The sequence below is a fragment of the Haplochromis burtoni genome, unplaced genomic scaffold, assembly GCF_018398535.1.
Source record: "Haplochromis burtoni strain Fernald_Lab_line unplaced genomic scaffold, NCSU_Asbu1 Contig_264, whole genome shotgun sequence".
In the NCBI taxonomy this organism is placed as follows: Eukaryota; Metazoa; Chordata; class Actinopteri; order Cichliformes; family Cichlidae; genus Haplochromis; species Haplochromis burtoni.
In genome coordinates this window covers 114,803-128,836 of record NW_024582625.1, presented here as the reverse complement: position 1 = coordinate 128,836, position 14,034 = coordinate 114,803, and the positions used below count along the sequence as shown (strand labels likewise).

The 14,034-nt window shown below is 38.9% G+C and overlaps 1 protein-coding gene and 1 pseudogene across 1 annotated transcript in view; one reads left to right on the top strand and one right to left on the bottom strand.

The window, feature by feature from the left end:
• Nucleotides 1–1,369: 1,369 nt before the first annotated feature.
• Nucleotides 1,370–4,090, bottom strand: LOC106633567 (annotated as a pseudogene).
• A 5,161-nt stretch (nucleotides 4,091–9,251) lies between these two features.
• The window catches only part of frmd4a (FERM domain containing 4A), a 96,983-nt gene continuing 92,200 nt past the window's right edge, over nucleotides 9,252–14,034 (top strand). Inside the window, exon 1 of the mRNA XM_005939268.3 lies at nucleotides 9,252–10,153. Coding sequence (XP_005939330.1) covers nucleotides 10,109–10,153 — 45 coding nt within the window. The 5' untranslated portion in view covers nucleotides 9,252–10,108. The remainder of the gene's footprint in view (nucleotides 10,154–14,034) is intronic.

The window sequence follows — 14,034 nt, the reverse complement described above, 5'->3', positions numbered from 1 at the left end:
GTTTTCAGTTCTTTTCAGTTTTTGATTTTGGAAATGTGTATTTCAGCAGGGAAAAATCAGAATTGAAATAAAGTGGTGTAAAGCACATGAATTATATTTTGTTGTGTGTGTCTATCATCCATCCATCCTATCATAAGAAAATGTTTTGGAAAATTTTAAAATGACATAACTGACAGTTAAAACATTTTTTGTTCATGTATTTGTATTTGTATTGTCTTCGGGGTTTTTTTTGCATACCATGTCAAGCTTTTCTGTATATAGTCATGTCGTAGATTTCGGAGCAAACAAGAAATTGAATTGGATTTTAATATTGCAGTGCTTGGATTTCGGATTTGGTGCTTAAAACTTCTTGAAACTGTAACCGTATTTCATTCACCACAAATAACTATCTGATTGAATAGTTTTCTTATCAGATAGAGAAATAAAACGAGTCGCAAAGTCTAAAAGCAACATTTCTCTGCCTGGGCTGCCTTACCTCTGCACGTTAGTCTGTTTCAATGTGTGACCCCCAGCGACTGTAGAAAATATGGACGACACGACAGCTCCCCAAAAATGAAGCCAAAACGTCTCTATCGCCCCCTGGTGTCTGGCTGCAGTATATACGTCATAAACCCCGCCTCCCCCACGTTAGCGGATGGGACTGGGGTCAGACTAAAATAAATTTATTCTCCTCAGATAATTTTTTTCCAAAGATTCTTTCTTTGTTATCAATAGTTCTCATCACGCTGATTGATGTCCAAGGGGTCTCCTCTCCCATAAGTTTGATTCTAATTCCTACCGCGGTGATGTTAAATTGGGGTGAAACGTCATCATAGCAGCTTTGACTGGCAGCTGCAGTCACGGAGAAACTTGCGTATCTCTGTTCGGGAATAGCAGATAGAGCGTAGGCTCTGAGAGGAGGGCCAGCGTTTACGCTTACGAAAACACGACCGAGTGTTTTAACCTGACAGCCTGAGGTGTTCTTCATAGTAGTGATGTGTCGGTCGCGAATGAAACTGAGCCGACTCTTTGAAGTGAACGACGCGAGCCCTGGGTTTCTTTCTTTCTCTCACCCTCTCTCTCGCACTTTTTTTCCGCTTCACTCCGCACGCGAGCCCTGTGCTTTGCGCTGATGAATTGCATTATTGGCTGGACTATGGGATAAGGCAACATCGTTCTAATCCCATACAGCAGCCAGTCACTTACTGACTAACACTGCAAAACAGAATTGGTTAATTTCAATTCAGGTTAGATTTTTTTTTTGTACGCAACGCAGTGCGCAATTGCGCACGCCCGCAGCTTAGAGGGAACATACAGTCATTAGGATTCACTAAATCTTTAGTTAATTTTCCACTGGTTTAGAAAGAATGCCTGCCCTCTATATTTTGATTGAGGAAGCACTTGTTTTTACTAAACCATCTAACCCATGTATTTTCTTAGATGGTTGTACAAACAATAACGATATTATGTCATATCCATATCATAACAGACGACATATGCTCAAGTGATGAGTTTTCTTAGTTATATTTTGTAGGGTCTTAAACCTACACTGTGAAGTGCCTTGGCATTCATTTTGTTGCCACCATACAAATAAACTAAATTGAAATGAATAGAACATCAAGCCCCACACTTCTGCCTCTATATACACTTTGTCCAAAATACTGGCTCACACCACCAAATCAATGTACAAAGCAGGGTCCACAAGGACATGGATGAGCATGTGTGATGTGAGGGAACTTGACTGACCTGCACTGAGCCCTGACCTTGCTTTGTGGACTGAGGTCATTGATTTGTAGGGTGAGCCAATACGTGTGACAATAAAAGTGTAAGTACCTGAAATAAATTTTAACAAATGGGTAAAAAAAGGGGGAAAAAATTCAAAACTGTTGCAAGATGACGAAAGAGCTTGTCTTCATTGTTGTTCACCTCGTGTAGATTTCCAGAAGCATGGGCCATGGATCGTCTGTGGAGACACAGGTAGCAACACATTGTTCACTTAAATTATACAAGAAATTAACTATAAATGGCAACAACAGTTACCTAATTTGAAGCTTTCCACTCAAATTCAGTAAGCCGCTGGAGGAAAGTTGTGACATGTGAACAACAATGTTAATGTGAACAACCTTTCGCTTCGCAGTGGTCCCAGTCTTTCTGCTTGTCCCAACCTTGGAGGTACATTTTGTTCCCTCTTCAGGGTTTATCCTTACAAAAACCTTAAAGCATACCACAATAAATAGTAACATAGAGAAACATTGAGTTGCGATGTGAAAAAAAATGACCTGCTTAGGGATAATTTATTCATCATCTATCACTATTAGCTAACTGTTCAAACATACCTCTGAATTAGTGCCAATGTTGCACACGCTGACTCCTGGTATTCCAGGTTCAATACACAAAATGAACCAAAGAAGACTGACATTGCATCAGCACAGGTGTTCTCTTTGTCCAGCTCAACAATTACACGCCCCTCTGCACTCACCATCCAGCAGGTGGAGGCAATTAAACTTTGTCCTTAAATGTATAGGGGCAACATGTTGTCATTATGCAACACAAAATAATTTCAATACTTCACTTCTTCACACTGTCTAGATAATCATAAAGCAAATAGCTACATACAGTTAATTATTAATGGCCTTATGTAGTCCGTGTTAACATATTATAATTGTACATAATTAGGAATTATTCTGCACATTAAACACACCTAACAAAGAGTCAGCCCAATTAAATTACCGGAGTTTCATCAACTGTATGGTTATTTTGGAGTTTATAGTTTGTGCTGCTGTTAAACTTTACAGTATTGACTTCAGTATTTCTGCTGTTGGTGTAGCTAGACTACCATGTTGATCAGTAATATGTAATGTGAAATTTGATATTGTTACTTTGCTGGATTTACCGAGACACATGTCCAACAACCTTGGTTTATAAAGGAAATTACATAAATGTGAGCTAAATAAACAGAGACTGGATACCTGTGTCCACGAAAAGCTCCTGTGCCAAACAGAAATTGTAATATGGTCTAATCAGCTCTATTTCATAAATGACTTCTTACCAAGCATAATCAGCCTTGGAGTGCCTGGCAGGTTGCTCTCTGCTACAAGGGACATACTGGTAGATGTTTCCTGCCAGATAAAGGACCAAGACATTTTATGTAACGGAAAAAAAACAGGACAGCAAGCAACAGCATTAAACCTAGAGCTGTATGAAAGAAGCTTACATCTGCTAAGACAAAGAGGGAGTCTTCATTTTCCTTTTAATACTTCATCATGAGAAGTATGGCTGCTGTGCCAACCTTGTTGTTGGTCAAAACTTCCTCACTTTCTATCTGCTGGATGAGTGTCCTTATACCAAGGTTCAATCTGAGCTTCTGGGTGGAGAAATAGTTACCAATCCTTCTGCCTTTGGTTATGAGGGCCTGACCTAAGCGCTCACTGATATCAATACCTGTGAGTTTGTGAAAGTGATTCGAAAGACCTTTCTGAGTAAACAAGAATGGCCACTGCTCCTGAATTTCAGCTACTGAAAGTGAGGGACAACTGTTAATAAGGTGCCGCTGAGAAATATATGTGAGGCACATGAAATCATCCACATCAGGTCTCTCCAAAGCTCCAGGTCCTTGTGAATTAAAAATTGTTAACATGATGTCTTTCTTTTCCTCTAAAAAGCTGACGTTTCCCCCTCAGGAAGTTCAACTGGCTGCCAATGAATACAGCCATAGCTATCCACAAGGCATCTAACTTTTTTATGTGAGGTTGCATTACTGTTGGGACTGCAGTCTTCCTCATTCCTGGTTCTCTTTGTTTGACGAAGTCTATGTGTTGTATTATCTCGATTAACATGTTCAACTCTAGATTTGATGCTTCTTAGTAGTGAATAATGTCCACAATGATCTTAGCAACATTTCTCAAGATGCACGTTTAAGGTCTGTTGCCATCTGAAAAAAGAGAGATCATTGGAAAAGCTACTTTATATGGCTATTTCAACAAATATGTCCTCACTAAAAGATAAACCCTGCAGCATACCCACATCCAGGAACTTGACAGCTGAGGTAACCAGTGAACTTGTAGAAGTTCTCCTCAGTGGTCTCCCTTCTTGTTCTGTGATTCCTAGGCATATGTGAATGAAAGGCAGAAAATGTTCTGAAAGTGGCAGGACAGTTCTCAGTTACACAAGAAAACCTATAGTTACCTACATGTTTGTGGCTTTTAACATGCAAACTGAACAATATAAATTTGTGTGCACGGAAGCCACAAAATTTACAAATACACATAGTTGCAAAAAGTTCAAAGACCAATTACCTTTCCTAAATGACATATGCAATGCAAAAAATAAATAAATAAATAAATAAGAGTATTGTCAATAGGGAGCAATTCCCAGTTTTTACATGATCAAACTTATTCATAAAAGGCTTCAATAAACAGAAAACATGCGCCAACAAAAAGCACAGTAAAGACAAGTGAGCAGTGCACAAAAATGAAAAGGCATTTGATCTTGACGCTTAAACTGGTTTAGCCTGACTAAGTCAGCACCCCGCACCATACAGGTAGTACAAGCACACCTGAAAACACCGACCAGCTAACAGCTTTAAGCATTTGGGCGCAACCTCGGTAGTTCACCGATTCACCTGTTGCAAACGTCCAAGTTTTTATCAAGTCTCATAAATCCATCGACAACTATTAACTAACTAGTCTTTTGAGTCTTCACAGTCATAACTATTGAGATTTTGTTTTAGCACTTGAATGCAAATAACCTGGCAGGGTAGCTTAAAAGTCAAAACAAACAGTAATAAGAATGCATTTCTGACTTCTCTCGAATAAGTGAAAAAAACACTTACCTTCAGACTGATTAGCTGGTGTCAATCCAACTTTAATGTGTCCCATGTCAGTCAGTTTTAGGGAAAAAGTGTTAAGTTTAGATGTTTCATTTACTTTTGCGATACTCCCGCATGGACGAGAAATTTGGAGTCTAGCAGAGTTGTCACAAATAGCATACAATCTTCAGTTATAATCCAATCAACCGTGCATTTAACCTGACTGAACTCCATCCAATTACTTCTGCCTACTTCTAATACGTCACGTTGTACGTCAGGTGAAGGTGTGGTGTTGGCTATCACTCTCCCATTGAGATGTGTAACAAGTGCTACACACACCTGTCGCATAAAAACGCTTTCAAAACGTAACAATCGCTTTAAAAACACAACCCAACGCGCTACACATGAACAAACATTATCGTGTATTTCCAGGACATCTCTTTTGAACCAAGTGGTGCTACAAAGGAATTATTTCTTTAGGAGAGTGCATTTAATAGCAGTCTGGCCTGCCACAAAATGCACCGCTAAAAATACTGTTTCTGCTTGTCCCAGAATTTATCAATTTTGAGAGTGAAGTTGTAGGACTGATGCTGGTTAGTGGTCTAGGTTTCATGGATGTGACACCTGAACTTGTGTAAAATGACCACCAGAGCATATTATTAGGTTAGTTCACTGTAGTTAGGCAGAGGTGTCTTAAAAAGTACCACCTTATACAAAACAAACGAAGTTCCAGTATGAGAAAGAATAAGAAGAGAAAAAAGCAACACCCTGCTAAATGAAGTCATTTTTAAACATTACTCTAAATGTAACAATTAGTCTTTGTTTCTAGCCATACAAAAAATAAGTATACTTTAAGTTCATATCATGAAGTATACTTCAAGTATATTTCCCAAGTATACGTTACCTAGTACGTATACTACTTGGCCCCCGTTTTAGTACATAAAAGTATACTTGAAATTAACTTTTAGATGTACTTTTTGTTCACCATAAATGTACTAGCATAATGTCCTTTCCAGTCTATAAGAGTATACTTAAAATATACTCTATTCTAGCAAAATACTTACGTTACAAGTATACTATTAATTTACTTTTTAGTTTATATTTGAGATACTTCTGATTGAAACAGTAACTAAAAGGCAGTTGAAACTTGTTTTTTTCACATGTAACAAATCCCTTCATTCCTCAAACAGCCAGATAACAGCTCCAACTATCAGCAGTCTTCCTCTGCAGAGAACTACACTCAGAGCTCAAGTACCAGAACTATATTGTAAACAGGTGAGAAAAGGATTGGAGAGTTGAGGTTTATTAGCTATTGACCCTTTTCACTCACGGTTTGAACAATTTCATTTTTTTAAATTAATGATTTACCCCACTTACTCTGTTCAAAAGGTAAAAGACATTACACAACAATCTTTGACAGATTCTTGTTTTAAAACATCAATCATTTGTTTCATAGTTTTAATTTCACAGTTAAAGCACTGCAATGCATGCTGGGTATTTATTTGTACTTCAGGTATACTTCAAGTAAACTACATACTACATAGTATACTACTAGCACTACTATACTACAAGTATAGAATAAGTGTACTTATACTTTTCTGTATACTTCTAACTGTACTTAAAGTATGCTTAAATGTAATTTGGTCTAAAAAAATCAAGAAAATACATACAAAGTAAGCGAAAGGTATACTTGCTTGTTTTCTAGTTTTTAAAGTATACTTATAATATACTTGAATATTCTTTTTTGTAAGAGTGAGACTGGTTGTTTGATACAAGTGGAATGTAATAACATTTCGCATTGTTTGAATAAACAAATACATTTATTATAATATGAGGTTCAATTCAAGAAATTCCATTTTAGTGTAGCTGCAACTTACTCCTTAAGTTAAAAATAATGCTGTATATTGTAGTTTATATACTCTCACAATGAATTGCATTTTATACACTCTGAATGAGGTTTTAAGTAATTACTCTTAGATCTACAGTAGAAAAGAACAGAAATCCAGATGGTGTAATAGTATAATCTCAGTAACATCACCAATTGTTACATTTGCTGTAATTTACAGCTGTTTCCATGAGTACAGTGAGTACCATAAAAATAATGTAATCTCATGGAATTTTCTCACAATGACATGCAAATTACAGTACTAAACTGCTAACATCCTTTAGAGTTTTTACTGTTGATTTTGCAGTACTACGCTATGGAAATTACTGCAAAGGCTAACAGTGTACACTCAGTTCTTCCAAACCTTTCATTCATTTGTCAAAATGACTTTTTTTTCGTAAATACTCCAAAAAAGACTAAATTAATTGTGTTAATTGTGTAAACCAAATTGATAACAATGTTTAAATATTTTATCAAGATACGAGAGGTATCTAGAAGTATAATCCTCATCTCTTCAAGTTTTCTGCATCTTGTCACTTACTTTAAATGTCTACTGTAGCATTTAAAGCACACTGTAAATGTAAAAGAAAATAACAATTACACAGAAAAGCACAAAACTAAAGTATGTAAATAGACTACCCTCGGCACTCTTCTGTGTGTTCCTCTTCCTACTTCTCTGACAGACCGCTGTCCCCTCCACAAATTGTTTTAATTCCCTTCCGCTTTATCTTTTACAGTACCCATTTACATCGTTGATAATTAGTGTGTCTATTCCGCATATGACGACAGTGAAATCATGTTAGCAAAAAGACCACAAAAACAAACGCAACTAAAACTTGTTCCAACTTCTAAACTGTAGGCACTCGTTTTCCAAAATTGCCATTTTTTTCCTCAAACGTACTTTTTTTTTTCAAACGTACGTTTGAAAAAAAAAATGCTTGGAATGAAATGACACCAATATTAATGAGCAATGCTCTTCCTGTTGTGAACAAGTAAAAAAAAAATGTTCTGAAAAACTTTTCATTGCAAACTGGAGCTATTGTTTGATTTGGAGTTAAAGCATCTGTGAGGAAAGAGGATAAAAAGTAAAACGCTGGCTGCTACTCACCTCAAGCTGTTCCACATGCACATCTAAGAAAAGCCAAAGCCCCGGTAAAAACGAAAAAAACAACAGACGTTCCGACTTTCATTTTCATATCCTGGCACGCCCCGAACTGTAGTGAAGGGGCGGGGCTTACACGAAACGTAATGAGCGAGCATTGACAGTATTACTGGTATGAACAGTTGCTTATAACCTTTTTGAGAGACAATATTTTGCTGAAAAAATGCTTTCTTTCGCCAAAAACAAAACAAAAACGCATGCACGTCTTTACACGTAAAGAAATCATGACCTTTAAGGCTTCAAACCACCGAAATAAAAAGTGTTTAAGTATTAAGTATTAGATTAAAGTTTCCATCATTACAAACTTTGCTTTTCTGGCATTGAATACAAACGGGAACTGCTTAAGCTTTCGGTTCCTATTTTAAGTGTTGCATACCTCAGTTTCCTGCAAAGAAGTAGTCCAAAGATACCCTCTTTTTTCCCAGTGTGAAAATGCAGAGTATCAGAGATTCCAAATATGGCAAGAATCGATCAGTCCTCTGACCGAGTATTTGAGGTGCGTTTATGGTGCTTTCTATACGATATGAAGAAGTAAGTAAAGTTTAGTGAGATACAATACTGTGCAAAAGCCTTTATATTTCTTTATATTTTGCTTCCAAGGAGCCAGACTTGAAGAGCTTTCAGACTTCTTAGGACATTAGGTCTTCTCCCTGACCATTTACAAGGACTTTTTCTACAATTCATTCAAGAATAACAAATACATGTTGCTATTGTGCAACATTTTTATACAAGTTAAAATGTTGTGTAAAAATCCAGGTCATTTTAGTAAGTTTAAATAATTAAATGGTATTAAGTATCTACTATTATAATAAAGTTAACTATTCGTAAAGACTTGGGATTACTATTGTTAAAAAAAAGTTCTTAGTTCAGAAATTTAATCATGATGTTATTTATATAAATTAACAGTTAATTAATTAGCAATTAAAAATAGATGCATCCATCTGCAAAACACCCAGTAAAACAAGCAACTCACAATGGAGACATAATCAGAATCATAATATCTGAAGCTGTGCTGAAGCTAAATCTTGAGCTCATCAGTTGAATGATCACATGATTTATGACCTTCTTCTAATAAGCTCTCTCTGCCTCTCTTTTTCATTTTCTGTGCAGACAAAGCCAAAGCCAGATGAAGATGTTTTATTCATGGCTATTATTAATGTCAAACACAGTCCTGTAAAGGTGCAAAACAAACCATTGTTCTGCATCTGGAGCAATGGCGCTTGTGAACATGACACTACGGCTCTATGTCTGGTTTGCATATTCAGTCGTGTACACTCCCCCGTTTTTTTAAGAGAGCTGAGGAGTATTCACTCGCATCCCATGCTGCCTTGCTGTTTCAGCCGGCATCGATAGGCGCGGTCTGTTCCTGCTCTCTGCATTTCCATCCCTCACTCCCCTCCCTCTTCCCCACCCACCTTCATTTACACTCATCTCAGTGAGGACCTCTCTCACCAGGGGCTGCTCTCTACGCTACATCTCTCCTCCTATCTGCATTTTCCTTCATTCTCTACCCTTGTAGAGACTGTTTATAACATCCTCCTTCTTTTGCATCCCTCTTTGCCCTTGTCTCATGCTGATGACATATGAGGCTGGGGATTAATGTAAAGGGCAGCCCTCTGCGCTGGATCCGAGAGCTGAGGTGAACGTCTGTTTTTCCATCACAGTGGAAGAGTGCTATAGACTTGGGAGCATCACTTATGCCAGCAGGTTACATCCCCTGGAGCAGCAACGGGACAGCCTCGGGAGAAAACAGCTGCACTGAAGCCCCACGTGCATGGCTGGATGTGCTTTGTGTTGATAGATAGTACACTGAAAAAGGTAGGAAGAGGGCAGCAACAGAGGGGAGAGTAGTATTTAGCAAGACGCAAACCTCCAAATAACGGTTTTGGGGGAGGTGGGTGTGGGATTCACGGGGAGTGTTTTAAATGTGAAAGGAGGAGTTGGGGTCTGCTCTACTCTGCTCTCAGATCAAAGAACTGGAAGAAGGAGGACCGCACAGACTGAAGAGTCAGAGCGAGAGAGAGAGAGAGAGAGACTGGAGAGACTCCAGTCTCCAGAGACCACAGAATTGCAATTGAAGAGACTGTCTGCAGCACAGGGGGGGTGGTTATAAGGACACAAAGTGAGGGAACCAATCAAAGGTCTTCAGATCTTCATTTGGACAGTGTGAGCTTACTTTGTGAGTGAAGACTCAGATTAAGAGGACATCGAAGCAGGTCCCTTTAGGAAATTGGAGGCATTCCCTTTGCGCACAAATCTATAGGAGGATCCAAATATGGCTGTCCAACTCATCCCTGAATCAGCCGTGTGTTTGCTTATGGTGAGTCTCAGAGGAGTACGGGACTGACACCACTGTCTATTCTTTATTCCTTTTGCTGTTTTCTCTTTCTTTCACTGGCATGCTTTCTCTCACCATTCTCCTCATGGCGCGTGCCCATGCTGCCACTGCCATCTCATTAAAAAGGACGCTGCTTGTTTGCCCCTCCCCTTTACTACCATCTACGGTCCTTTTATCATTTGATAACTTCCTTGTGAGAGGCATAGCTCACTAAAGAAATGTGTGTATTTTCCACCCAAGTGAGAAAACTCTTGCTTTTGTCTTCCACGTGTTCCACTACTGCACTGGTCAAGTGTGGGAGAAATGGCTCACAGACTGCAGATGTGAGGGTGCGGTGTTGATCGTGGTGCCTCTGGATGTTGGAGACAGTTTAATTTAGTATATATATGTGTCCTATGATTAAGCCCGCGAGCAACGACCTAAGGTTTATGCCTTCAGTGCAAGCAGATAAGTTGCTAAACTGAAGTGTTTTCTGTTTTGTGCAAGGTCAGCATGTGAACACTGCCAGTATACAACACTGAATCAAATCAATTTCATATTATAGAGCGAACAGTTTTGCTGCAACCCATGGGATTTCTAGGATCTTGTTAGTGTTGAACCCAGTCTTTTATTGGCATGAAACAGACTGGCTTGGCTCACCGTGGTTCAGATCTGGCCATAGAGAGTGATGCAATAGAAATACATAACATAAGCTAAAAATCCAGTAAACTCCACTTGGTCCTCTGTCCAGCCTAACTGTGAAACAATGGCGCTGCAGCTTTGCTGCATGTGTTCATCCTATGATAACCACCAATGAATGACCGTAAAATCTGTATGGAGGGTGACTTCTTATAAAAGAGTCTGTTCTGCTCATTTTCATTCTATAGTGTTGGCATTCTGCAGTCCCAGGGGGAGTCATGCATCGCTGCACTACCTGCTATCTCCACCTGTCATGGCTGTCTGTTACTATGGCAATAGGCCATGCAGTCCACTTGAAAGAGAGGTGGTCGTAAAAAAGGACGAGGGCAGGAGGAAAGTGCAAAATATGATGGACAGGCAAAGGATGGAAGGGGCAAAGCATGAGGATTTGAAAAGAAGATGAAACAAATTAGCCATGGAAAAGTCAAAGTAAGCTTTTAGCATCATCATGGCGATATACTGCAAGAAATATAATTACCCTGATGATGGTTTCCATCAAAATGGGATTTGGGGCTTTGGGGACATAACTTCAGGCATCATCAGATCTGAAGCAGAGAATTTGTGTCCTTTGACTCCACATTTTACGCTATTTTGCTGCAAGTATGCATTAGCATAGAAGGTGTTCCATTATAAGTGTTCCTGCTGTCATAAATGACAGGCACAAAAAGCTTTGCTGCCATCCCAGTTTCACAGCCTCTCTCACATTTGTCCTTGATGTCCTACATCCACAGTCTTCTCACCTTTCAGATCTACTCCCCACAAGCTTACCAAAATAAGCTCACCTTGACATGTATACCACTTGCTCTTTTGGCATTTTCTTTGAAAAATATTTATTGATGACTGTAAAGCTGATCAAACATATGGACTAACGTGTCTTAACTCTGATATTTGAAATTTTCCCATATCTCATTTCAGAGCTCAGTTCACAAAATCTGTGACATTTGCATTCATGCTGTGAACCCATCTTATTTATTAATGGGAGTTTAGCAGCTATGTGTGTGTCTGCATGCTCTTGTGTGGCGTGAGCCGAAATATTAATATTGATCATGCTTCCTGGCTCTCTGTGTATTAATATTTTAGGTGGTTAGGTGATTATCTGCTGCAGTAATTACTGGCAATGCTGTAAATTATTTCCACAGACAGCACAACAAACAAGTCACATCAGAAACAGCAAAGTCAGACAGATCTAATAGATTGACTGAATTAAATCTATAAAATGTTATGGCTAGGAGGAGAAATGTGCAGGGCTTCATCTTCTTGGTTTGTTTTATAAATATAGAACTAAACTCTGGGATATCTTTTACTAGATGCATGTATGTGCATAGACAGTGCTTGCTTCTAATGAGCATTAGTTTTGGAGTAGAATGAAAAGAATCAATGGCATGACTGATTCCAGCTAAGATATCCAGAGAAATGCTGCCAACTAGTACTGGAATAGGTCATAAACTACATTGTATGTAAAGGCATTAACAGGAATTTGTCTTTGAGCTTCATTCCTAGCCTAAATGGGAAATACTGGTTCACAAAGCTAGTTACTATTTTGAGCCCACACGTGCACATGTTCTTACGCTTCCCAGTAATGTGTGTATCCACAACTGCACGCTTGTTTTTGTACTTTAAATCAGAATTGGCACAAGCACTAGTCTTTGCCACAACACATACACTGAGCTGATTAGCTCTGCTCTGGCTCTCTCGCTCAGAGAACCCCCCACCCCCCAGCCTCTCCAAGCTCTCGGAGATGATGGAGAGGTGCAGAATTAAATCCGAAATAGAATCAAACAACTATAGTGTTGCCTTTTAATTAGCGTAGGAGAAAAATAAGAGCAATAATTAAAGACTAAATCCACCCTCATCGTAAGCGCCAGTCTCAAGGTTTAGGTTTTGATGCAGCTAATCCCGGATTTATCATAAATTCCATGTGATAAAGTGTCACATGGAATTTTACTTCATGAAGAAAATGAGGCTGACAAAAATGGGAGCACAGTTTGCCCCAGTGTGTTCTGCTCTGATTCATTCATTTTAATTTTAGAGCTCTCCCGAAAGAGTGGTTGTCTTTTTCCATATGCAGGGGCAGCTGATCAATATGCATGTTGCTATCTGTTACACTGGACCTCACAAAACCCAGCAGCAAGAAACCAGGGCAAACTAGTATCTTGACACACAGACAACCTAAATGGATTATCTTCCTAATGCTGGAGGGGTCTGCTCTGCATACAGTGAGGAAACACAGATCACTTTTTTTCAATGTCCACAGCTGCATATATGTGTTAGAGGTCTTCTGATTCTTGCAGGGGGCAGTAAACATCTATAAAAGCTGCACATCTGTTTTTTAAATGGTAAATTCCTGTTGATAACTTCATAATGCAGCTTTTATTTATAGTCAGGTAAGTGTTTAACTAGGGACCTGTAGCTACACAAAAAGAGAAACTCCAAAGCACAGACCTCATGTCGCCCTTCATGTTGGTGCCCATGTGTCTTCATTACTGTCCTTCATTCAATTATCCTCTCACTGAGGATGGAGGCCAGATGACCTAGTGTGATCAAGCCAGGGGATTCATTCAGCAATAATCAAATCACTGCTCGATGATGTGATGTATCAAGTGGGTGTGTGTACGTGCAGTTTAACTGCAGTGTCCATTCAATATATTTATTTATCCCTGCAAAAACCTGCAATTAAACGCGTGTACACTGTGGGTTTTTGGAAATTATTTTTCCCAGCACTGGATTACTAGGTCGCACTTTCCATTTTTGACGCAGGCGACAACAGAAGAGCAAGTGTACAAATGGAGGAGGGCTGAAGAGCATGGGGGAGGGTTAGCAGAATGACATCATACTGAGATAATTGATTACTGCCCTGCAACAAAGGCAGAGGGGCATAACATTTGGTGTGTGTATGTGTGTTTCTGTATGTGGCCAAAATGTCAACACGACAACTGCTTGTATCTCTGGTACACCTGGCTGGGAAATGCACAATAGTTAGCAGTTAATGAAGTACAATTCTGCAGTTTCTGTGCATTTTGTAAGAAAATAAGCTTGACATAATTTTAAAACTACCTACAATCCACACAAAGGTGCTTGTTTGTAAAAGCACACATAACTATAAACCACACAAAGACACATACTGTCATAATGCTGCGAAGACAGAAAGTAATGTCCCAATGAACAAATTTATAACCTGCACAGAT